Source organism: Pristis pectinata, chromosome 44 (genome assembly GCF_009764475.1).
Source record: "Pristis pectinata isolate sPriPec2 chromosome 44, sPriPec2.1.pri, whole genome shotgun sequence".
Lineage (NCBI taxonomy): Eukaryota > Metazoa > Chordata > Chondrichthyes > Rhinopristiformes > Pristidae > Pristis > Pristis pectinata.
In genome coordinates, this window is record NC_067447.1 from 345,603 (window position 1) to 372,262 (window position 26,660).

At 45.7% G+C, this 26,660-nt stretch overlaps 1 protein-coding gene across 6 annotated transcripts; it reads left to right on the forward strand.

Annotated features, from left to right (window-relative positions):
* Positions 1 to 1,594: 1,594 nt before the first annotated feature.
* LOC127566696 (NACHT, LRR and PYD domains-containing protein 3-like) lies at positions 1,595 to 26,633 on the forward strand. 6 transcript variants are annotated; one of them, XR_007955782.1, is made up of 12 exons: positions 1,595 to 2,152; positions 2,288 to 2,465; positions 8,903 to 9,193; positions 13,687 to 13,853; positions 14,615 to 14,786; positions 14,890 to 14,955; positions 16,639 to 18,376; positions 19,772 to 19,858; positions 21,513 to 21,683; positions 22,535 to 22,702; positions 22,856 to 24,428; positions 26,400 to 26,633. XR_007955782.1 is itself a non-coding variant. In XM_052009262.1 (10 exons), the coding sequence occupies exons 2-10, from the start codon at positions 8,920 to 8,922 to the stop codon at positions 22,941 to 22,943; spliced, it is 2,931 nt and encodes a 976-aa protein (XP_051865222.1). In that variant the 5' UTR covers positions 7,258 to 8,075; positions 8,903 to 8,919; the 3' UTR covers positions 22,944 to 24,498. The 6 variants fall into 6 exon arrangements, 2 of the variants coding, with proteins under 2 accessions (XP_051865223.1, XP_051865222.1); XR_007955783.1 differs by having other exon boundaries at positions 1,595 to 1,853; XR_007955780.1 differs by lacking the exons at positions 1,595 to 2,152; positions 2,288 to 2,465 and adding an exon at positions 7,258 to 8,075.
* The last annotated feature ends 27 nt before the right edge of the window (positions 26,634 to 26,660 follow it).

Sequence of the window (26,660 nt, forward strand, 5' to 3'; positions counted from 1 at the left end):
CACTTCCGCCGCCTCCAGGCACATTCTCCCACCTTTGTCCTTAATCGGACCTACCTTCACCCTAACCATCCTCCTACCCTTCACGTACTTGAAAAAGGCCTTGAGATTTTCCTTAACCCTATTAGCCAACGCCTTTTCATGTCCCCTTCTAGCTCTCCTCAGCACTTTATTAAGTTCCTTCCTCTCTACCCTATATTCCTCACGGGCCCTGTCTGAACCTTGCTGCTTATACCTCACGTATGCTACCTTCTTCTCCCTAACAAGTCGTTCCACCTCTCTCGTCACCCACGGTTCCTTCACCCTGCCATTCCTTCTCTGCCTCACCGGGACATATTTATCCCTAACATCCTGAATAAGATCCCTGAATATCGACCACATCCCCATGGTACATTTTCCTTCAAAAAGGACATCCCAATTTACACTCCCAAGTTCTCTCCTTATAGCCTCTAGTTAGCCCTTCCCCAATTGAAAAACCTCTTGTCCTCTCTGCACCTGTCCCGGTCCATGACAATTTTAAAAGTAATGGAGCAATGGTCACTGTCCCCCAAATGCTCACCCACCAATAGATCCTTCACCTGTCCCGGTTCCAAATAATTTATCAATACACGCTTGCGCATTATCCCTAATTTAATGAGCTATGATTGTTGACCACTAACGTCACATGCGGGGACATCAAATCCTCTGAAAGTCCAAGGACGGCAACTTCTGCAAAAACGTTGCAATATTTACTCCAGTCCTCCTGCATTGACACAGTTGTGCAATCTGTACATTTTCTGTTTGCTCTTCAATCTGTTTCAGGCTGCGAGCGAATCAGTTCACTTCAAACGGGAGGAAGGAATTGGAGTCTCTGGAGGAGTCCAGACCTGGGCTGAGAGTGACAGTGTGAACGTTTCTATGTATAGATATCACCGCCAACTAATGGAATATACGTGACATCAGTACAGTACCGCGTGATACAACTTATTCCTCCTCCCCCCACACACCACCTGCAATCACAACTCCCTCACCACCCCCCCCCCCCCGATGACACGGCACGGTTATGACAGATATGTAGAGCCGGATGTCCTCCAGTAGAACGCCGAGTAAATGAACAACCAGGAACGACCCACCACGGTCTCACTATGGGTTGCAGTGAAACACCAACACTCAGTATCCAGAGCTTGGAGAAATCCAAGAGAAGAATCCTTCTGGGAAGGTTGTTGAAGATGGTGCAGCAGTGAATTGGCACTGGAAGGTTTTACTGCATTGTATTGAATAGCTTTTAGATATACTCTGAGCTACAACTTTACAATCAGCCGCCTGCAAAATGTAGACAAATCCTGATTTGTGGGTCTCACTATAAACCTGTGTCATTCATTACTTATGTACAAAGATTGTGCGTATTTGAAATTAACTTACAATCCAGTGTTCAGAGGGTTTCGCTCTCAAATTATTAAAGTGCTCAGCGTTTTGTCATTCCTAATGATACAACCGCAACACTGAACTCAATAAATCGTTATCGTTATGTAATGCTGTATCGGTCCTCTGGTGATTTGAGAAGAAAGTATTAATCTTTCCCTCAGCTTGTGGGGATACTAAATGAGGTCTGGAGAAATGAATATGAATATCTATTAGTTACATGTACACCGAAACACATAGTGAAATGCATCTTCTGCGTCGAGTGTTCTGGGGGCAGCCCGCAAGTGTCGCCACGCTTCCGGCGCCAACATAGCATGCCCACAACTTCCTAACCCGTACGTCTTTGGAATGCGGGAGGAAACCGGAGCACCCGGAGGAAACCCACGTAGACACGGGGAGAACGTACCAACTCCTTACAGACAGCGGCCGGAATTGAACCAGGGTCGCTGGCGCTGGTAAAGTGTTACGCTAACCATAACACCTACTGTTCAGGTATAGTCTGAACGAGGAGATATCTGACCGTTCGGCAAGCGATATTAGGCTTCACTCACGTCGGGATGAGCGCTGAGGTAATTATCCCAGATAATACCCCAGTGAGGAGATCCAGCGATTTCCGATTTATGCAGAGGGCCAACGCTTTCCCACGCTGTTGAAAGATTATGACAAGGAAACCAAAGAAAATGGGAAATCCTGCGCTGTTTAAAAGAAACCGAATCGTAAAGCAGTCACAAAGAAATGAAACACGGGAGGCAGGGTAAGTATCAGGGGATATTAAAACAGAAATGAGGAGGGCGAATACCGCTGGCGCGCAAGACTAAGGGAAAAATCAAAGAATGTAATATGACTATGAAGCGAATGGCTGTAAACTTAGCTCATCTTGTATCCACAGTGGCAATCTGGAGCCGGAGGACAAAGGGTAGGGCGTAAATGAATATTCCCCATGGAGAAGGACGTTGTGGTTGGAGAATTCGCGATGGGCCAGAACAAGTCACTCTCAGCGACCTTCAAGATGGACAAATCCTCAGCGCCTGATAAGATGTCTGCCCGGCTGCTTTGAGAGGCAAGGGGTACGTGACTCCCGCAAAGATTTGTGAATCCTTTCACCAGGTTCAGGTTAGATCCCAGGTGACTGGTGCATTTATTCAAAAGGAGCAGCACATATAAGCTGCCTAATTACAGACCTCTGAATCGAAAGCTGAATAGTTGGGAAGAGACTGGGAAACATCTCGAGCGAATGGTTAATCTGAGAAAGACAATGCTTGAATCCCGACAGTCAGCATGTTTTTATTATACTAACACTCTGACTGACCAATTTAATACTAACTTTGGAAAGGTTTAACGAATGTATTCCTGAGGGTTCTGCGGTGATGAAGCCTGCATGGACTTCATTAATGCCTTGGACGAGTTTCCAATGGAAGTATGGTCGGGAACGTTAAAACCCATTGAGTCCAAAACAAGTTGGTCAATTTAATCCAAAATTCACATGGTAATGGAAGGCAGGGACGATGATGGTAGGTTTTCTTTCTCTTCTTGCGAATGAAACTCTGTGAACAGTGGTGAACCACGGGGACTGTAGATAGAACTCTTACTGTTTGTAAAACACATCGGGGATTTATACACATATATAGGGGGGCATGACCAAACAAAGGTTATTGTCTTTGATAGTGAGGAGGGTAGTCTTTTGCTCTGGGGATGGCGGGGGGTGGGGTGGGGGAGGAATGAATTATCAAGATAGACACAACAACCGCGAATGGATTTTAAGTCTGATAAGTGAGGTGGCGTCGTTTAAGGACATTCTAGGGAGATTTGATAAGCGGAGTGACCACAGTGTACAAGTCCAAGGACCTCCGAGAATATCGGCAAGCGGTGATGACGTGTCTAGAAACGCATACGAGCTATCTGCCATCATTATTATCAAGGGCACACGAATAGGGAGATCATGGCACATATATGTAAACTATTAGTTTCGTCAGATATGGAGAAATCTGCACAATGCTGTTCACCGCTCTATAGGAAGGACGTGATTGAGCAGCACGGCGTGCAGAGAGAATCTGCGAGGATGGTGCATGAGATAGAGAGTCAATGATAACACGGGGAAATTAAACCTCTGGTGTACAGATACAAACCCGGCGGTCAGCATACACCACGTCACCAAACTGTAGGTTCAAGGGAATGACTCTGATTTAGAGAAAAGGCGAACCGCGTGGATTTTATGGGGAAAATGCCTCAGATGGAAATGCAAAGAATATATAACTCCTTATGTTACATACCAGCAACAATAGAAACACAAAGAGCCGTGTAGAAGTGTTAGAATCTATTTATTAACAACTACTTGTAATAATAAGAGAGATAAAAAAAAGTTGGATGTTAAACACTGACCCCAAAAATGAACTCGAAGTGTGTGTGTGTGGCAAATTCCCAGACCCCAAGTCTGAGAATAGTTCTCAAAGTTCAGTTTAGCAAGTCATAAGATAGAACGGTAACAAAGGCTTCTGAAAATCACAGGAGATTGCAGGGAGAATGTAGAGAGAAAATTTACGAAATCCACATGCTCCACGATGGACCCCATGCGACACCTCAGTCACCAATGATCTTATTGCTTTGTTCCGAAGTATCTGCCACCCCGAGGGCACTGGATTCGTGACGGCCCACAGATATACCTGCTTTCCAGTACAGGTTAACGACACAGTGGACTCCACAGATTGCTCCAAAAAGCCATACATGGATTGTATAGTGACATCGATGCAAAGACCGCAGTCTCTCTCTCTCTCTCTCTCTCTCTCTCTCTCTCTCTCTCTCTCTCTCTCTCTCTCTCTCTCTCTCTCTCTCTCTCTCTCCCCGACTCTGTGCAACAGCCAGTACGCTCCGGATACAGTCTTGCAGTCTTCAGATAACACCTCACACACACACACTACTACACTAGTGTCCAGGAGCCTTAAAGGGACATTCACCAAGTAGCAATCTGGCTCGTAACACTCATCTCTGCTCCTGCCCTTCCCCGAAGCAGAGAGGGCGAAGATTTACTTTAAATTGAATTTGCTTCCTGCTGAAGTTACAGGAAGTACTGGAACCGGGTCGACCTGTTTTCAGCAAAAACACCGCTCCCTGATCTGAGGAATGCGGGTGATGAAACTCAGGCCGCTGCTTTCAAAGGCCGCAAATTCCAAAAGCATTGAACATCCGTCATCTGATTGGTTTGCGCGAAATAATGGAATGACTCGAATGTCCAAACACAGCGCGATAGAACCCTTGCAGGATTACGTTGACAACAGTCACCTTGGTGATGTTTCTTTCGGTTCCTTGTTTTTTATTATTATTTCAAAACATTTACCTTTCCTCTCCATTGTCAGAGCTGCAGGGACACACGCTAATTGCGAGCTATCGCCGCCTGAAGACAATCTATTCTCTCTCCGGGGTTTTATAGTTAAGGAGCCACCAGTTGTCTCACAGACACATTTCCAGATCAAATACGAGAACAGGTAAACGAGCTCTGGGGGATCATCACCCATCTGCATAAGGAGGGTCTTCAGTTCAATCCATCGTTTGGACTTTCTCTTCCACTACAGTAAGGTAGCAGCTGGAACCTTCTCATTTTTCGTGTTCTATGTTCTAAAACTTCCAGACTAGTTAGATCAGTATTTCCAAAAGAGACTACATCAATTCATTCCATTGCCACTTTCTACAATAAAATTAAGCAGTACCTTGTCGAAATCCACTTTACTGAGAGAGTGGTGGATGCCTGGAATGCGTTGCCTGATAGGGTAGTGGAGGCAAATTCATTGGGGGCTTATAATAGGGGCTTGGATGGCACACGTATGAGAGGAAAACGGAGAGGTGTGGGCATTCTGTAGGTAGCAAGGATTAGCTAGGTCGGCATAACATATTAGGCCGAAGGGCCTGTTCTGTGCTGTACTTTTCCATGTTCTATCTTGCATTTACTGTCCTGTTTTAAAACTGTTTGGTTTGCAGTACATTTTGAATAGTTGGATCAAAAGTGGATTTGGAAGATTCGACCCACGACCCTAACGTCAGTAAAGGGTTAACGTTCGCCAGAATTGCAGCTGTTCTTGGAGTGTGAGGTCATTTCCTCGGGGGAATAAGATGTTAATATCTTCTGGCACTCGTCACACTCCCTGCATTTGAGGGTAATTTGAGGAACAGAATTCTGGCACACGAATACAAATATCAGAGTTTGACTTATGGGTTGTCAATCCCGCTTACTTTTTATGAGTCGCAATAGTTTTCTTTTTGACAAATAGGTTTTTACTGAGTTGATGAAATACAGTGTCATGAGGACAAATGGGAAGCAGAATTCAGACGTTAATGCATTCCCTCTGCCGAGCATCTTGGAAATCTGCCTCAGGCAACCCGCGGCCTGACTGAACCCGATCGGAGAGGCCCAGGAATTAAATCCTTTCCCTGATTAATTGTAATGATTAATTACGTTTTCATGTAGTGACATCAATTTAACTAATTAGGATCGGCTGGATTCACGTGGGTGAACGAAACAGAGATGTCTACAATCCTGTCTACACTGTAGACATGCCTACAATCCTGCCTATTGATAAAACGTAAGAAACAAGCCTATCCTTTGCAGATAAACAAACTGCAAAAAAGTTCATTAGAATTGTTTTAAGATTAAAATCCATTTCACGTGGAATAGTCTTCATGAAAATAAAATTGTTAGCGGGAAATCCCAGTAGGATGAGGGTCCCAACACTGCTCAGTCGTGCGGTTTTAACTGTCTCCCCCTGACCGCTTAGTAGCCCTAGTGAAGAATCATTTGGGGGTACGAATTCACCCATTTCAGTTGCTGCAGAGTGTAATCATGTCCCTTACATCTCCCAGTGATCTAATGATGAAGGAGGAGGGTGAAGAGTCACCAGGAATTACACAGTGTTTGACAGCAGATATATTCCGACGTGAATCAAAGTTGCTGGGAATTGGATTGGAAGTTGACAAGCTGGCTGTTTTATTTTAAGTGGTCCCGTGTCAGTGGTTCTGTTTCAAGCTTGATATCAGGTTGATTGCATTTGGCTCCTTGTTGGCTTGTGTTGGCAGGGCTGAGACGGTCGACATATTGCACAAGGATTCGGCGCACATGAAGTGCGTGGAGAAGTCTAGCAAATGGGCTTCGTTGGGAAGGGGAACATGGTTTATGTGTTTATTGAAACGCGAGAAGGGCATGAAGCAACATTTTGCTGAGAGTTTAAGTGCTTTGGCTGTGAAAATTAAACGAGAGCGCATCGGAAGTCAGATTAACACACGGCCCGCGCCACTTAATACGCTGTGTCTGAAGTGTACACACAAATAGACTCAAGTTCTACTTGGGAACCCACCTCTGACACAAATATTTTGCTCCGTTATTACTGCAGCTGGTAAACAGCAACGTTCCCAGTCTCACCCAAGCATTGTCGCTGTGTCGGACTTTTTACGTCCATCTTTGACGTCGTCCGGTCGTATCACAGCTAAATACACTGAATCTGGATTAAACCATCACTCCAGAGAGTTTTCTACTCAACTCGCATCATCGCGATTGGACGAAGCTTGAAGAGTCTGGTAATTGTAATTGTTGTGAAAACCGCATCGAATATAAAGTGACTTCAGGGGAATATAGATAAGCCCAGTCAGTGGACAAGAACCTGGCAGATGGAATACAATGTGAAATAATGCGAGGTCATCCATTTTGGTGCGGATGACAGAAAAAGGCTTGGATATATTAATTGGTGAGAGAATGTGCAATGTTACTGTTCAGCCAGACCTTAGGTTAGAATATAGAAAAAAAAGATATCTCTTTGAAGCACATATCGTTTGACAGACAAAAAGTAGTAAGATGGTTCTCTGACCGAGGGCTCGAGAATAATCAGAAAGTAGCCTTCTTCAAATCTGTCTTTGCGAGCTGAACTTGATCCTATCCCGCTGGTAACTGAGGGATGGATTAGGGGGCTGAGAGACCGCAGACTGCTGTCTTGTCTGTTCACTCCTCCAACCACCGATAGCGCTGTGCTGAAAAAAAACTGTGTCCTCCTTTGGTCTCCGCCCTTCCACGCAAGAGTCTGGCCACCCGCAGTGACTCTCAGTCCTGGCGATTCTCCCCGGGCTCGGACGCGTTTTAAGAACAGGATCTGTCTCCTTTTCCTTGGGCCGCCCTGTTACCGAGTGTCCGACTTGTGTCAACGCGGGGCTCGGCGCCGGGTTTGCAGGAAACGGGAGAAGATTGACGTGGTACAGTGTTGAGCTGCAACTCTGCAGGGAGCGGGCGGAGCTCTGTCGGGTTCTGCTGGAGCCGCCGGGCCCTCTGGAGGCCCTCTCGGTTTAGCAGCAGGCGCCACACCGCAGAATATAGTTTCGATTTGACAGGACGATTGCTTGATTACTGAAGTGGAAGTGAAGAGGAAGCCACGGGCAGTTCACTGCGTCGGAGGGCCCTGACAGCGCCCGGGTCCGAAGTGTAATCCCGCGGTGGTCCCGAATGCGATCTCCGAGATGAGCTGAAAGGGGCTATATGAACAGTAGGGTCCGTGGGTTTGAAGAAGGGTCCTGACCCGAAACGTTGACTGCCTGCTTTTCCTCACGGATGCTGCCTGGTCTGCTGAGTTCCTCCAGCATCATCGTGTTTTTCATCTAGATCCAACCATCTGCAGCCCTTTGTTTCTCCATGGGATTGGGGTCGCTCGGTGAGTCTTTAGCTTGGAGAGAAAATGGCTCATTCATCAGCAATGAAGTAGAAATGTCAGGCGGCCTTGCAATGGTGGAAACCAACGGACTTTCCGCCCGGCAGGGGGATATCAGACAGTGACCCCGGGAGAATGGTCCCGGGAGGATCAGACAGTGTTTGACCCGGGGAGGATGGGTGCCGGGGATCGGACAATATGTGCCCCGTGCAGGATCCTGGTGAGAATTGGAGAGTTTGACCCAGGAAGCATGGGCCCCGGGGATCGGACAGTGGGTGCCCCCGCGAGGATGGGTGCCGGGGATCATACAGTATGTGACCCGGAGAGGATGGGCCCCGGGGATCGGGCAGTGTGTGACCCGGGGAGGATGGGCCCCGAGGATCTGACAGCTTGTGAAATTGTACCAGATCAAGGCGCAGGATGTGTGCAGGGAGTCAGAAAGCCTCCGACTAGGGCAGGGTGGATTTCTGAGTGTCAGAGAGAGTGTGATCCGGGCAAGATATGCCCCGTGTGTCACCGATCTGGTTTACCTGCAGGAGTTTAATGTTTAACTGCGGAATTGCTTTCAATGTTTGCTCATTACCGTTGAGAATGTGTCTTTCATTTGTACTTTGAACCGCAACTATGATCTGTCAGTTTCATTGCTGAATATGAGTCACGTTGGTCCACCCATCTCCAAGGAAAATGTTGTTGTTTCAATTGACAATCATTGTGTGCTCTATTGACTGAGTGACTCAAGGCAGGCTTTAACAATTACTGATTTGCAGCCCTTGTTCAACGTATACGATTTTTTTTGCTGCTGTACTTTAATCTGGATTTTTACTTTACAGGTAGCAAATGATCTGAAATGGGGGCAAATTCCGCTAAACCTCCTGAACCTACAGGCTTTTCAGCTGGGCAACGTGCTCATTATACAAGAAGCGGTCCCAGTGAAGAAGGTCGGAGGCTGGGCCCTGCTTCAAGGCACGGGTATCAGTACCCAAGAGCCAGTGCCAGAGAACATGTTCAAGACTTTGCTCCGAGGGATGGCCATCCGTCCGCACCAACTGGTCCCTTTGAAGACTTTGCTTTTGTCGACAATTTATCGATGAACAGGCCTCCAAACATTGTCCACCGTGCAGGTTAGTGGAATAATACTCGTTTGAAATTAAACATATCAAACATGTCAAATATTATAGTGTAGGCGCCCAATTATGCGTTCATTTCCAAACAAATGGTGTCATATTTTGTAAACATATTTATGAAAGTCATCGAGTTATATGGCGTGAAGACGTGCCCCTTCGGGCCAACTCGTCCATCCGACCAGGATGCCCATCTAAGCTAGTCCCGTTACGCAGCGTTTGACCCATCTCTCTTTCCTATCCACACGCCCATACAACGTCTGTTAAATATTGTTATTACAGCAACTTAAACCACTTACTCTGGCAGCTCGTTCCATATGCACGCAACGGTCTGTGTGGATAAAGTTGCCCCTCAAGTTCCTCTTAAGATTTCTGCTCTCAACTTGTGCTGTCCAGCTCTCGATTCCCCAACTCTGGTGAAGACACTGGGTGCATTCATCCTGTATATGCCCCTCATGATTTATACACCTCTGTAAGCTCACCCTTCAGTCTCCTACGCTCCAAGGTATACAATTCTAGCTTGTCCAAACTCTCCCTGTATCCCTCGGATCCCGGCATCAACCGAGTAAATATTTTCTCCACCTTTTCCAGCTCAATGCCATCTTTCTTTTCGCAGGGTGACCAAAACTGAAGGTAACACTCCAAGTGCTTCTTCACCAATGCCTTCTACAACTATAATATAACCTCCCAACTCCTTCACTTAGTGTCCTGACTGATGAATGCCTTCGTGCCAAACGCATTCTTTACCACCCTGTCTCTCTGAAACGCCACTTTAATGCAACTATATAGTTGTATTCCTAGGTCCCTCTATTCTACAACACGCACTACTGTTCACTGTGAATGTTCTACCCTGGTCTGACTTTCCAAAATGCAACAGCTCATACTTAACTGAATCGAAGTTTATTTGCCGTGGCTCGACCCACTTACGAAGCTGATCAAGATTCCCTTGTAAATTTCGATAACCTTCTATACTATGAAACACCTATTTTAGTTTAATTTGCAAATTTACAGACCATGCTTTGCAAGTTTATATAAATGACAAACAATAAAGGGCTCAACAGCGCTCCCTGTGACGCACCGTTGGTCACAGGCCTCCAGTGTGACCATCAACATTCCATCAGCTTCCTTCCAGAAAGCCAATTATGCGTCACTTAGCCAGCTCTCCCTGGGTGATGTCAGAGGGATGTTTTTCACCCAGAGAGTGGTTGGTGCATGGAATGTGTTGCCTGGGGTGGTGGTGGAGGCTGATACGTTGGACAAGTCGAAGAGATTGTTAGATAAGCACATGGAGGAATTTAATTTAAAGGAATATGTAGGAGGAAGGGGTTATATCGTCTTAGGTGTGGTTTGAAGGGGGAACAACATGGTGGGCCGAAGGGCCTGTATTGTGCCGTATTGTTCTATGGTTTATTTCCCTAACTTTCACGATCTTTTCCACAGTAAAGCCTGACGAGAAATATTCATAAAAAAAGTCTCACTCATCTCCAGTACTCTCACACACAGTCGGCCAAGCCGATGCTCTGCTTTTCCCTCCTATATATTGGGCTTCCCCTTTTCCTATCTTCAGTCCCGAAGAAGGGTCCTGACCCGAAATGTTGAACGCCTGCTTTTCTCCACGGATGCTGCCTGGCCTGCTGATTTCCTCCAGCATCATCGTGTTTTTATTTCCTCCAGATTCCAGCATCTTCTGTCCTCTGTTTCTCCGTATCCGATGTATCCCTACCTTTTTTTCCTGACCGTTCCCACGATGTCAACCTGGGCGAAACCTGCCAGCGTTGCCCTTTACCCTATCAGGAACAAGCCTTCCCTGAACTCTTGACATCACATTTTCAGAACCCTCTCACTTCCCTGCAGACAGTATCACCCAATCGATCTCTGCGAGTTCGCCGTTAATGCCTCCAAAATCAGCCCTGCCCAAATTTAAGACCTGGTCTTGGTAACCAGTCCTACCTTTCTCCATAACTGTTCAGAAGGGCAAACATAGAGTCATCAAGTCATACAGCGGAAAAATAGGCCCTTCTATCCGCCTTGTCCATGCGATCAAGAATATCATTTAGCAACAATTTGCAAGTAAACGTCTAGGCTTAAGCCATTCGAGTTCTTGTCTCCATCGCGTCCTCATAGAGTACGTTCCAGATCCCAACCAAACTCTGGGTGAACAAAAACACCCCGAATTACCTCTGAACCTCCAAGCCTTCATTTTAATCCACTGCTTCCTGGTTTTATACTCCTCTGCCTGGGGAATTCTTTCTCAGTATCTGACATAACGGTGCCGCTAATGGATTTTTAGACCTCAATCGGAACCTTCTCAGCCTCTTGCCCTTCATAAACGTACTGGTCCATGCCAAACCAACCTAACCTAATTTGCCTGCGTTTGGCCCGTATCCCTCTAAACCATTCCTTTCAATATATTTTTCCAAATGTTTGAACAACGTTGTCACTGTATCTGAATCTGACACCTCCTCTGGCACCTTTTTTAATACATCCACACTAAATGTGAAAACATGCCCCACCCCCAGCACCCTTTTAAGCCGTTTCCCTCTCACTTTAACACTATGCCCTCAAGATCTAGGCGGTCTCGAGATAAAGACTGTCACTACCTCTCTAAACCTCTCATAGTTGTCTAAATCTCTATGTCACCCCTCACCCTCCTTCCCTCCAGGTTAAGAAATGCCAGCCTATCCAATTTCCCTTTAAGCCCTTCGATGCAGGCAACATTCTTGAAAAATCTTTACTGCACTCTTTCTAGCTTAATCACAGCATTCTATGGCATGGATATCAGAACAACAGACTATACTCTAAGTCTGTCTGACCAACATTTTGTACACCCGTAATTTGATTTCCCAACCCCTGTACCCAAAGCCACGGTCACTGAAGGCCATCCACCCGCAAGGAAATCAAGCCTCGAGTCCCTAAACTCCTGTGTCAGATTGTTTACTGTTCAAGGTCACCGAAACTACCCCATTAAGTCTCACATCCTAACTGAATACCATATTACTTCCTGGTAACCTCTTCTATACCTTCTCCAATGCAAACACATAGTTCCGACAAGACCACACACAGTACTTCAGTTGTGACCGAGCTTATGTTTTAATAATTTTCAGCGTATCCCCTCCTCCTACGTCCCATGTCCCTGCTGATGGTATTCTTGCTGAGTTCTTCAACACTTTTTCTCTGAATGCTGCCAGCTTCAGGGAACCTTGGACTGTACTCTGAGGCACCTATGTTTCTCTATTCTTTTGAGGATCATTTCATTCCTGGTACATGTGCATCATTATTACACTTTCAAAGCACATCACATTGGAACTTATTGGAATTAAATTCCATCTGCCATAATTCCGTGCATTTTACCAACTGATGTACAGTATCACCTTCTAGCTAAAGACTATCACATTGCTATCAACAATACAAGCAATATTGTTATCCATCTGCTAACTTACTAGTCTTAACTCTGAATTGATATCCAAATCTGTAAAGTATACAAGAATCAGTAAGTATCCCTGAACCGATGCCTGGGATACACGACGGGTCACAGTATTCCGAGTGCAAAACTAAACCCCCACCATCAGCCAATGCTTCATAGTACAGAGCCAATTTTAAACAGTTTCGTATCTTGCCTTGGATAACATAGGCTCAGAACTTTTGGATCAGTTTCCCGTGTTTCTGAAATGGTTGGGAGCACTGAAGGTATTGTATAGACGGAGGGTAAATGCCCATAGATAGATGTAACCGAGGATGTTGGTGAGGTCTGATATACAAGCGAGGTCTAAGTCTTGTCTGAGACATATCAGGATGGATTCTAAACGACAGTTAAGAGGAACTCCAACCGGACACTTTTAAAATTCCACGTGCATTTTGAAGAAGGCACCTGAAATCTCTGTTAAAATTGGAGACAGGATTTTCCCATTACGGTCTCGAAGTGCGTGTGGCTGGGAAGGCGAACAGCTACTCCTTATTCCCGACTGGGATTTGTTTGGATCACTTCCCAGGCTACTCCGAGTCCACCAGTCAGGGGATTGGTGACTCTTCGGGGGGACTGGGTAAGCTGGGAAGCTTTTCTTTTCAGAAGAACAGCAGTGAACCGGGTGCGTTAATTGCAACGGCCCAGAAACTTCACTGCTCCTGGCTTTTCACTGGGCTTCATTCCATTGCATTAATGTAACCTTTGGGGTCAGTTAGCGAATAAGAAACCAGTAGTTCCTACTCACTGCACGTAAGTTGTTAACAGGTGAAGTTACTGAACATTGAGTGACAAAGGCAATGACCAATAAAGGATAGAATGAGACAGAAAAGTCGTGTTGGACACATTTAATGAAGGTTTGTTGAGATCTGACAATGTGGATCAGTGGAATAAGACAAATGCGGCGTTTGTAGCTATCAGATTGGGTTTCGTGATGTGGATCACCATAGTTCTGTTGTTTGCTACCGGAGGGAGTGTTGCCACCCGATAGGTGGTCGATATTGTGATTAGTTTTCTCAATTTACCTTCACAGATCTAAACTCCGCAGTCACCGAGCTCTTGGCGAATTGGGACGACTTCAAATTGTTCCAGATGACTAAATTTTACCGGGACAGACTGGAGCAGGCGATGGAAGGAAGGGTGCACATTATTAGTTCGGCGTTAACGAACGGGCTGCAATTCAGTAGACAGGAACATCAGGTGAGTGGGAGGGAGGATTAGAGAGTTTGGATTGAAGGATCCAATATCCCTCTACTACTTTTAAATGGTTCTCTCAAACTATATCATGTTTAAACTTGGAAAAAAATAGGAGTAGAACTGTTGATCCTCCGCTTAAATTTGAAGATATTTGGAGTCCATCTATTCAATACCTTCATATTATATAGGTCCCTTTTCAATAACTTTTCAATTTAGAGGAACGGAGTTGGATGACATAATATCGCTCTGTTTCTATTGAGATTTCAGTCCAGTTTTTTTTGTCTCTTTTTTTAAAAGATTTCTTTTTTAGTTTGGTTTGTTATATTATTTACAATTTTTTATTGATTTGGGGGTTCTTCTTCTTTTCTTTACTTTTACAATAAATCTTTTTCTTTCCTTTCTTTTATATTATATTCATTTACTAAGGGATCGTGAAATCTAAAGACTTTTTTATATTTTATTATTCTTTATGATTATCAATGCCATGATTTTTCTCTTGATCTCTCTGTATTACATGTACAATCATTAATGTTATATATTAATCTGTATTAATTTGGAAACGAATAAAAATATCGGAAAAGAAAAGAAGACTTTGGATTATGGCAGCATCACAGGACTGACCGGTGATTGTTCGATGCACACCCCGACCTCCCCCGCCCACCCCACACACACACCCCGTGCTTGTCTCCCAGAATATTTCATTGTCATTGTCTGTGGGAATCTGTCAGTCCACTCCTCATTCTACCCACTGTTGCTCTCTACAGACGGTCACCGATCTCACTGATCAGGGACACAGGGCTGACAGTTCCAAACTACTCGTGAATCTGGTGATGGAGAAAGGCTCCCGGGCCCGGAGGCTGATGTGGGAAACCTTTGTGAAAATGCGGAACCAGGATCCAAAGTTGATCAAAATACTGAAAGAAATACGGGAACAAGGTGAGATCATTTCGGAAGTTGAATTCAATTTTAGCTTCAAACATTGCACATTTTATAACCATTTTACGCAGATGATTTAATTATGTATAACTATTTCGAACAGGTTCTACACCTTACGCTTATTTGGAAATAGCCATCGGTTCGCACGAGTATCCCAGTGAGCTTACAGGTAAAGGTTGAGACTGTCATTTCCAGCAACAACAACAGTTGATACTTCCATAGTGCCCTAAACCTGGTGGGTTGTCCGCGACAAACTACGGGAGGCGGACAGGCAAACGTTGCCATTATGACACAACACACAGTCCGGAGGTGAACTGAAGGCTTTATTGGGGAGGGCGGGGTTGTAGTTATTGTAGCGCCATCAGCTGGAAAGGGAGACAGTGAGTCAGAGAGCTTTCGGAAAAGGTTTGCACCACGGAGGGCACATTAGCCACAGAGTGTTCCCCTTCATTTCCCCGAGCAAATGAAGTAGAGAGTGCTCAAAACGCGCATCGGAGCGGCTTCTCCAGTCATGAAATATAATCAACCCATCACGCATCTCCAACTGATACAACTAATAAATTAAATCATATTCCCCCATCTCCCAATCAACCCTCTTACGCTCACGCTACACATCCATGTGAGTTCCTGCGTACCCGCAGCTTTACTTGTCTGTGTTGAAGTAATTATAGAAGCTCCGGTCGCACCATAACACCGACAGCTTCCCATTGCATGTAAAAGCTTGTGAAACCCCAAGTAACTGATTCATTCCAGAAACAGCAAGGAGCTTTTCCATTCATCCTACACTCATCAGATGCAAGCAATGCAGTAGATAAACCATCTGGTTAACAGCACAATACACTTGGAAAATCTATCCGTAGATTAAAAAAATGCTGGAGCTAGGCCGTAACAACCTCCGTACAGTCCATGATAACAAAATGTCAGTTGTGCCTGACCGAAACAGGGGAAGTGAAGGCGACCTGCGTTAGAGGAGCGTGGAGGTTCGGAGCCCGGGGAACGTCACATTAGAGAGGAAAGTATGAATTCTTGGAATAGGCCCTTCGGCGCACAGTGTCGTGCCGATCAAATTACATTAGTAATAAAGTGCCCAACGAAACGAATGCTTTCTGCCTACACCATGTCCATACCTTACCATTTCCCTCACATTCGTCTGCCTGTCTAAGACCTTCTCGAACGCCCGTATGAACTCTGCCTCCACCACTACCCCAGGCAGTGCATTCCAGGCACCCACCACCCTCTATATGAAAAAAAAACTTGCCCCACAGATCTCTTTTTGAATTTACCCCCTCGCACCTTAAAAGCATGCCCACTGGTATTAGATATTTCAACCCGAGGGAAAAGATACAGGATATCTACTCTATGTATGCCTCTCATAATCTGATAAACCTCTGTCAGATCTCCCCTCAGCCTCCCCCGCTCCAGAGACAATAACGAAGGTTTGTCCAATCTCTCCTCATAGCACATGCACTGTAATCCAGACAGCATCTTGGGGAACCTCTTCTGCACCCACTTCAAAGCCTGGACATCCTTCTTATAATTGGGCGACCAGAGCTGTATGCAATACTCCAGACGCGACTTAACTGAATTGATATACAAGTACCGCTGCAATTGATCACGTGTTTTCAGAGCATAAGGTGGGCCTGCGAACAGGAATTGATTGACGTTATTTGAACTTGCGAGACAGCACGTTAGATAGATGTACTGAAGGTATCGGTTACCATAGGGAAGAAAGGGATAGGTCAGGTTTAAATGCAATTAAAATGCAATTCAATGGCAGGGAAATAATGGGATGTAATTACAGAGATTTTCAAACTTTGTCCGGGAACATAAACTATTTTATTGTCAAATAAAGGTGCCCAAAGGAAACACAAAGTTACGCTATGGGCGCAGATTGAAAATTTAAATGCCAACGTCTTCCTCAGAAATGGCAATATTAAGGTTTGCCAGTTGGTTGATCAATACGCGGAGATCACAGTCATTTCTACAGCACGAAATCGGAAGTTCGCAGAACATGAGCTGCTGGAAAGAGGCCGGGACCATGAACAGTTCACAGACAGACAGATCCCTGGAAGACTGAAAAAAATCCGGACTGATCAATTGTTCCAAGGCAGCATTTCTCAGAGTGCTTCCAAATCTGGGAGTTCAGCAGCAGTGGCCGGAGTCTCAGGGATCGGAAAAACAACCATGGTGCAAAAGATTGTTCATGACTGGGTCACAGGGAAGATGTACCAACACTTCCAGTTTGTCTTCAGTTTCAAATTCCGGGATTTAAATTCCATAAACTTTAGAACTAACTTGCGGGATCTGATTCTGGATCAGTATCCTTACTTGAGGAATGTTCTGGGAGAGGTCTGGAAGAACGCAGAGAAATTACTGTTTACCTTCGATGGTTTGGATGAATTCAAGGACAGAATCGATTGTACCGACAGTCGGAGAGACACAGAACCTCAGCAGATGTGCACAGATCCCGAATTCCGGTGTAAAGTCTCTGACATTGTGTACAGTTTAATCCAGCATAAGCTGCTCCCAGGGTGTTCAGTGCTGGTGACCACCCGCCCCAGTGCGTTACACTTATTGCGAAAGGCGGAGATCAGTGTCTGGGCTGAAATCCTGGGATTTGTCGGTGAGGAACGGAAAAAATATTTCAACAGGCATTTTGAAGATCAGACGGTGGCCGCAGCTGTTTTCAAACACGTGGAGGAGAACGAGATCCTGTACACCATGAGCTACAACCCCTCCTACTGCTGGATCCTCGCTCTGGCACTGGGTCCCTTCTTCACACAAAGACACAGGGACCCGCAGCGAGTTCCCAAGACCATCACCGAACTATATTCCTGCTATATTTACAACATCCTGAAAACCCACGGCCGTGAGATTGAAAGCCCCCGTGATGTGTTACTGAGGATTGGTCAGATGGCCTTCACAGGAGTGTCCGAGAACAACATCGTGTTTACAGATGGAGATTTGATCAAGTACAATCTGCAGCCTCCCCAGTTCCCGTCCAGGTTCTCGATGGAACTGTTAGAGAGAGGAGATTGTGCCCGGAGCGTGGTGTACACATTCCCACACCTCACCATCCAAGAGTTTGTAGCCGCACTCGCACATTTCCTGACTCCAGATCCCGGGGATATCCTGAAACTCCTCACTGAGGCCCACAACACGACAGATGGGCGATTTGAGGTATTTCTCCGTTTTGTTGCTGGTCTGTCCTCCCCTGGCTCAGCTGGGCCACTATGTGAATTACTGGGCCCATTTCCACATCAGACGACATGGCGAGTGATTGATTGGACGAAGGAAGAGTTGAAACGTCAAACTGGAAACACGAGGACTGAAGCCGATAAAAGGAGCCTCCTGAACACATTGCACTACCTGTTTGAGTCTCGGAATAGTGGACTGGCTCAGGGCGCACTGGGATCTGTGGAAGCACTTTCATTTCGAAGATTTCAACTTACCCCGAGTGACTGCACCGTCCTCTCCAATGCCATCGGACTCTTCAATGCAATAAAACACCTAGATCTCCGGAGCTGTCACATCCGATGTGAAGGACTCGAGCGACTAGGACCCGGACTGCACAAGTGCCAGGAGTTGGGGTAACTGTTCTACATCTCTTAGTCTTAATTTTATACTTGCCCCACTTCACTTGTTTTAATATGGCAATAATGAAATAATCGACTTAAAATGGTGAAACTATAGAAAATCAGATTCAAAATAATGACGGATGATCGGTCAGTAACTTTGCATTAAATATAAGTCTCCTAGTGAAGGGGCGTTGTAGTATTTGTGTTATTTGTAATTTCAACAGAACATTCATTTCTCTGTCTTCCCTGCCTGTGGCGCGACCATTGACGAGACTGCTTCTCGCTGTTACTGGCACCCAGCCCGACACTAAATGCAGCACTCGGTGCATCTGAGCACCTTTCCCTCTTCCCGAGCAAGGGGACCGGGGGATGGGGGACAAGTAACCGTCATCGGACTGTCAATGTGAGAAGAATGGTCGGCAGGTAGATAGTCAGCTACCAATCGACGATCTGGGCTTTCCCACCGGGGTCGGACGTTAACTCAACTCAGTAACGATAGAACCTAGCACACATTTCAATCCACCCACGACCTCTTCATACAGGAGGTATCTATCGCCCCCTTGGTCTGATGTTCATATATTCGGAGATCTCGCCCAGAAACCAGGCAGCCACCCAATTGTATTTGGGCGCTAAAATCTGCCCGTGAATGGTAACCGCTCAAGGAATTTACCCCGGGAGTTAAGACACATTCTTGACACCAATGTGAGAAGTCCGATGACTTCTTCGTAAACAGGATAGTGAACCCTGATATTCCTTGCAAGCCGTCTCTCATCTACGAAGACCCGCTTACCGAGAGAATCTCCAAAATCACCCCACTCAGTTGCACCAGCCACACCCGGAGTAAACGTTGAACCAGGCAGATGCCCCCAAATCGTTGACTTCAGGGAATTTTAGAATTTGTAGCGCAGGACAGAATACGCTGTTTGACGCATAAAACCTCGAGGAGGACTTTAGAGCGACTGAAGCTATATTTTCACAACGTATATTAGCCGAGATATGAGACAGATTAATGGAGCGTTCAGAGGCTGAAGAACTGGTAATTAGAAATAATCATTTACCCCTAGTAAATTGTCCCATTCCCTTAACACCCGGGATTTAAGGACAAGCGTTAATGAGACATTTTCCCCCAAAATATGAAGGACAGTCACTGATCTCCAGAAGGAGAATTCAAACCAGCAGTGACTGAGACTGAATGAGGGAACGTTTAAAGATTTCACACCAACAGCACTTTGCTTAATGCATTATTGACATTCAGTAAACAGCCGGGGCAGGTCAGTGAGAATCATTGTCAGTGACGTGGAAATCCGGTGGTAAATTTCTTAATGTGTTTTCTGATGTATCCGAGTGAGAGAAATACTCTCAGACCCGGAGTTTGAATCGCTTCTCGCTCTGTCTGTTTGAGTTTAGACTGGGGAACAATCACGTGGGAGATTCCGGAGTGAAACTGGTGTCTGCGGCTCTGAGAAACCCGGAGTGTGAAATCCAGAAACTGCGGTGAGTAGCAGACTGTCAGAGATGCTCTACGTCATTCTTCGATCGCTCGGGACGCTAAACCTCCCGAATTATAGTGCTGGGACGCGGTATCCCTCGGATCCCGTCACCTTCTCCCTCCGGAAGAGCTAGAATATGCTCACGGTAGCCGGTTTTACACAGGCCACGACATGTGTCCAGAGATTGAAACAAAAAATTCTGGAAAGACTCAGGAGGTCAGGCAGCATCTGTGGCGAGAGGGACAAAGTTTACGTTTCAGGTCACAGATCTTTCATCTGATGAGTTGTTTTCCAGCTGAGTCGGCGACTTTCTTCATTTGCCCACAAATCCAGAACTGCTGACAGCTTCCAGCGATTCTGAAATGTCACACTTCCAAAATCTGCAGGTTTTGTGTTTAAAGGCGTGGTTACGTAGAGGTTAGAGTAACCCTATTACAGCGTTAGAGACCCGGGTTCAATTCCGACCACTGTCTGCAAGAAGTTGATATGGTATCTGCTTACAACACCTCCACTCTCATCTATTCCCATATACTGACGGCTTTCTGGGTGAAAAAAAGTTGCCCCTGAGGTTCCTATTAAATCTTACCATTTCACCTTAAACCTATCTCTTCAGTTCTTGATTCCCCAATCCTGGGAAAAATGACTGAGTGCATTCACGCTATCTATGCCCCTCATAATTATATACACTTATGTAAGGTAACCTCTCAGTCTCCTACTCTCCATTGAAAAAGTCTCAACCTGCCCAACATCTCTCTGTATCTCTGTCCCCTCGGGTCCAGGCAACATCTTTTTAAATCTCGTCTGCACTCTTTCTAGCTCTATGGCATCTTGAAGCAGTAAACCGCCAACGGAGCGGATGTTTTTTCGAGGCCGCATTGTGTCAGTGCGGTGACAGGTCTGAGAAGCAGAATGAACGTATGTGATGGGCAGATACCACTGCGCCGTTGTTTCCATTGTCAGGGAACGGCTTGACAGACCGCAACGGGCGTTCTGCAGTAGTGTTATGGGCCGCCCAAGGGATAATCAGTTAACGTGAACACAGGGTAGTGATGGCATTTGAACCACAGGAAACACATGCGAAGCCCTCAGCGCAAAGCAGAATTGCAGCACAATGTCCAGAATGGTTGCGCGTCGGAGAGCGGAGGCCGAGCTTTGCAGCCTTCGCGCAGGTGCACAATTTAGGCTGCGATAGGCTCGTTGTTCCATGGAAGACCATGATCTTCCCCTTGGAAGGTCGAGGATTTAATCATTGGGTGCCCGTTCCTGTTATCAGCATTTCCGTTGACATAAATGGTGAGCATTACTGTGGGTATCAGTAGACGTGGTACTGGTAAGTATTCAAAGGAAATCTTACGTATTAATCCCAACGATAATGCATCACATTTCGTTGCATTAAATGGCGTAGGTACTACATTAAAGATTACACGGGCATGTTTGCACCTTTTTGAACGTTTCCCCCTCGTCTTTGTATTTATTTTTGTATTTATTATTACCATGTATACTGTTTACTCCGTGAAATTCATGTGAACAAGGAATTTCATTGTATCCTGGTATATATGACGATAAACTAATCTAATCTAATATACGGGGCTTCTGCGGAAAAAAGTAATCTATTATATTCTTTAATTCCTTCTGTTTTGCCTTTCACGGACCCTCAGGTTCTATAATAACGGACTGAAACCGTTTTGTGCCAAGGATCTCGCCTCTGCTCTCATTACAAACTGCTCACTGACGGAACTGGACCTGGCTTATAACGACCTGGGAGATTCAGGCGTGAAACTGGTGTCTACAGCTCTGAGGAACCCCGACTGTAAAATACAGAGGCTGCGGTAAGTACCAGGCTGTGAGAGATTGGGTTTATCCTTACAGGGTTTTTGACACTAAACACTGGGGCAGATATTCCAACGGAACGCCAACCTTCCTGTCGCCTTGACCCGTCTTTCATACACCAGTATTTCGCAGGCTGGTGCAGCTGCCGACTGACTCTACACAGGTTAAACGCGGCACAAGTCCAGCAATGAAGTCGATCAGCAAATCCTGGAAGAACAGTTAACTTCACTGCATTTACTTCAAATCAAACGTGTTAACTGTTTATAATAGTGCAGTGTTTACAATTCCAAAATCTCTTGGAGTCGGCCTCTCAGTGATTTTGTGCGTTTTAAGTGTCAAAGTTTCACAACGTTCAATGTCAGTGGCAGCGTTGGTAACCGGGTGTCTGAGGCGGGACCTCACGGGCTGCCAGGCCCTTGTCAGCGCAGCCGGACACAGAGGATCCGATATTCACTGCGTTGGATGCCGCCTGCCGGTGTAGAATGTCGCCCAGGACCAAGCTGGGAGGAACAGGGTCTCAATCAGATTTATTATCACTGTCTTATATGATGTGAAATTTGTTAGTTTTGCGACAGCATTATAATACAAATACATAGGCTTAATATAAATTACAATATTATATTAATAGTGCAAAAAGGAATAACGAAGTAATATTCATAGGTTCATAGACCGTTCAGTGATCTGATGGACGAGGGGAAGAAGCTGTTCTTGAATCTTCACGTGTTTGTGTCAAGCAAGCCCACGGCAAGTGTCGGGCGACCACGGGATCCCCAGGAGATCTGCCCCCATCACCTGTGTCGGCGACACTTTGATCAGTTGTTTCCTTTCAATAGCTGTCTCTGATCCACAGGTTAGATGGTGCCGGTCTCACAGATTCTTGCAGCGAGGATCTCTCTTCAGCACTCAGTACAAACATCTCACTGATGGAGCTTAAACTGGGATCAAACTCCTTCACAGACCGATCTGTCCCTGCTCTCCGCCGCCTCATACTGACCCACCGGAATCTGAACACTGTCGGGTGAGTGAATGCTTACTGCAATAAAATATCAGTGGTTACACTGTTTTGGTGGTGATATTTGTCTATACGTGTTGAAATATTAAGCCTCGATCAGTGTTATTCGCACTGCTGCGCAGACTATTTACTTCCTGTTTGTTCGATGATCTGTTTCAGTCTGCGATGGAATATGTTCAGTTCAGATGGAGAGAAGCAACTTACATCTCTGCGAGAATCCACACCCAGGCTCAGTATAACAATATGAACATATCATCATGTACACCGCCGCCCCCTTGGAGGCGAATGTGTTTTGTCCGATTTCTGCCTCCCCTTTAAACGGACGCTTTCCGTCTTTACACCCGATTAACCCCTTAAATGCTGCCGGCTGGAACATCCCTCCCCCGCCTGTCAGAGGTCCAGCTCTGGAGCCAGGTGAATCGGACGGTTCTGCGCTCCTGTGAACTACTCCCACTCGTTGTCGTGAGCTGAGGAATGAACAGAATCAGCCAGGCCTTCTCGATGTTTTGGTCAAGAAAAGTATTTATTTGAGCTATTTCATTCAGGGTCTGTGAACAGCGCTTGAGAAAAATGAGATTCGTTGCAGGAAGAAAGTCTGGCTCTACGCACAAGGAGTACACAGCCTCAACCGCACACGTTATCACTCAATATACTTCAATACGATGCAAGAAACAATTGCTCCTCGTAAAAGTTCACTGGGAGCTTGGTGGCTACACTAGTGTCAATGGTTAAAGCCCACCGAATGTTCTCTACACTTATCACCATTTAATCTTCCTTTGTTATATATAATAGAAATATTAAAATAGCTTTGGGGAGAATTGGGGACTGAGGTATCCGTGTGTGACTGAGAAAGTGGTTTGCTGACTCACAGGGTGGATAGTTTCGGGCCTCTTTCCCCAATAGTCGATCATTGGCTCCGTGATTCCGCATAAGTAATGGCACAGGTCAAGATCGGGATCAAACAGCGGCCGCTTCTTATTTTACAAGAACTCTATCCTTTAACAGACTAATATCAGCCCCGTCACTATTTAATCCCCACTGGCCGCGGTGAGTTGCCTGGGACATGAGAGAATATTACTAGGCAATTGATGGGATTTATCTGTAAATTGGCACAGAATCGATCGGCCGAAAACACCTATTCCTATGGATATTATTCTGTGTGGTATCCGGGAATGATCTCGGGTACAGAGAGGGCCAAGTTCCGACACTGACAAAGAAACGCAGCACGGCGCTGTTGTTAGTTTAAATGTGCTGTTTTTCATATGTACCTGGAATCGTATAAGCAATATGGATAATTGGAAACTATGTTAGGTTGCGGGTCATCCGATATTTCAACTCAGGATATCTTTAGAGCAACCGGATGTTGTACAAATGCAAACAGAAATATTTGCGTTTGAGGAGAGGGCAGAGGTCCAGCTCTCTGATAATCTGTTTTGTAATTTAAATTTTAAATAATTTAAAATTAAAATATTGTGCGTATTTTTGCTGTGAATTCGTATTGCTGTCTGCATTACATTAAACACGTCTTTGTCCCTTTCCTTGCCATCCAAACAAACAAATTTCACCTTATTCCTCACTTCCAAGAAAGTAACCGGAGATGGGACCCACTGCTGGATTATCAACAACATCAGGTTAGATCAGAGAGCACATACCGAATAATTAAACCGACGTCATGTTAATTGGGCCACAGGCTGCAGCTGAGAAGCCAAGAGGAAGGTCGGCGTCTCCTTAAGTGAGTATAAAGGGCCAGATTTATCAACTGAATCAACAGTTACATGATGACATGGGCCCGGAGACGGGGAAAGGTGAAGGAAGTCCGAGGGGTCACTGTTGGGAAATCATCTGTTAATCGGGCCTCATGCGCCACAAGTTGCGAAATGATAATCGCCCTCTTTACGGATTGAATTCAGTTCTGAGATTCGGGGATGCAGCGGTTATTAAACTGCATGGGTAATCTGGGATATTAACGATATTAACGGTTTGATATTTTAAAATGCCTTAATTTACAAGAACATAATCCTTGTGACAGTTAATCTGGCCAGATTTCATTAACCTGTCTGTATTGTCACATACACATCGACACACACAGTGAAATGCATCTTTTGCGTAGCGTGTTCTGGGGGGCAGCCCACAAGTGTCACTGCGCTTCAGGCGCCAACATAACATGCCTACAACTTCCTAACCCGTACGTCTTTGGAATGAGGGAGGAAACCGGAGCACCCGGAGGAAACCCACGCAGACACGGGGAAGAATGTACAAACTCCTTACAAGCAGTGGCCGGAATTGAACCCGGGTTGCTGGCGCTGCAATAGCGTTTCGCTAACCGCTGAACTTGCTCTCCCTTCAGTCCCCCTGTCGGAGACAACTATGAGTGTGCTGCCCCCTGCCGCAAATCTAGATCCCTCCTTTAAGCCAGCACCTGGGCGATTTGCCGAAATCCAACCTTTCTGGGCTGTAATTTGACTGATGCCTCCCCTCCACCAGCGCAGTCGTGGGAGCAGACCGGGAAACGACAGTGGGTGACTTATAAAGACAGGGGCTGAATTGCTGGAATGAATGTAGAGTTTCCATTTAAGTGTTCAAGACAACATTTTAAATGTTTTTCCCCAAACTTCAGAAAATCCAAGAGCCAATGGAACAAAAACATACAGCAGAGTGAAATTTCAATAAACTTCACTCCAGAACTTCACGGCGTAATGTAAGTTTTTATTGCTGACTTCACGCAGAGGAGATGAAACATTGTGGAATATTTTGAGTTACATTTTGTTTTAACGGTGTTGCCTTACTGTATTGTTCCTGCGTCTTCGGCACTCAGGGCTGGACTTGCGAAGACAGTGCTTTGAATGTGTAGCGGTTAGCGTAACGATGTTACAGCGCCAGCGACCCAGGTTCAATTCCCGCCGCTGGCTATAAGGAGTTTGTACGTTATCCCCGTCTCTTCGTGGGTTTCCTCCGGGTGCTCCGGTTTCCTCTCACATTCCAAAGACAGACAGGTTAGGAAGTTGTGGGCATGCTTTGTTGGCGCCTAAAGCGTGGCGACACTTGCGGGCTGCCCCCAGAACACTCCACGCAAAAGTTGTATTTCTCTGTGTTTCAATTACATGTGACTAAGAAAGATATCCTATCTTATATTTCTGCGTGACTAGTGTCCTATCAGAGACCTGGCCCCAGTTGTAAAGGGTGGAATGAATGGAGAATGTCCACTCATCCCGCTGATGAGTTGCTGGTTCCCGTAACCTTCCTTGTCCAAGGGTAGGGAGGACCAGACTTGCACATCATGCAACAGATGCAGTCTCAGCAATCATGGTCAAACCCTTGCTCGAAGAGAGAGTTGGGAAAATAAATCCAATTTACTACAGGTCGACGATTAATCACAGTGCTGAGGAAAGATGCCCAAAATTCGGAACAGGAAAGGGAGAGAGGTAGTGATCGGTTAATTCCCGGTCCCGTAAATCGTCGCCTGTGCTTCACCCCACGGTCGGAACCAAGCCTTGTGCTTCCATGAGAAATCTTAGACTTGCAGGACGCAGGACACCGGGTCAGAATTGGAAATAGACCAGTGGACCCTGGTTATAATCAACACTTCATCTGAAAGGGGCTGTGACGAACCGTTCATTTATTTCCAATCACAATTATTTTGCACATTATGTTAATCCTTACGTATTTCTTTGACGAAACATTCATTTTTTTTTCTTGTAATTAGGAACGTATTTTCCCTTTCGCCCTCTTTTCTGATCCGACAGTCTTAACCTCCCCGGCTTTCACACCACCGACAAAGCAGTGCATCCCACACCCGAATAGGATTGGTCGGTTGTCCACTGGTGGACGTCTACTGCCAGATGATTCTAAAGGCACCATAAACGGAAATGGAAGTTCTGGTGGGACTAATCGTTGTTGCCCGCAATGGACCGCACTGGTTAAAAAAAAAGGACTTTAATGCAGGTCGGGTTCGGGTTGTGTTTTC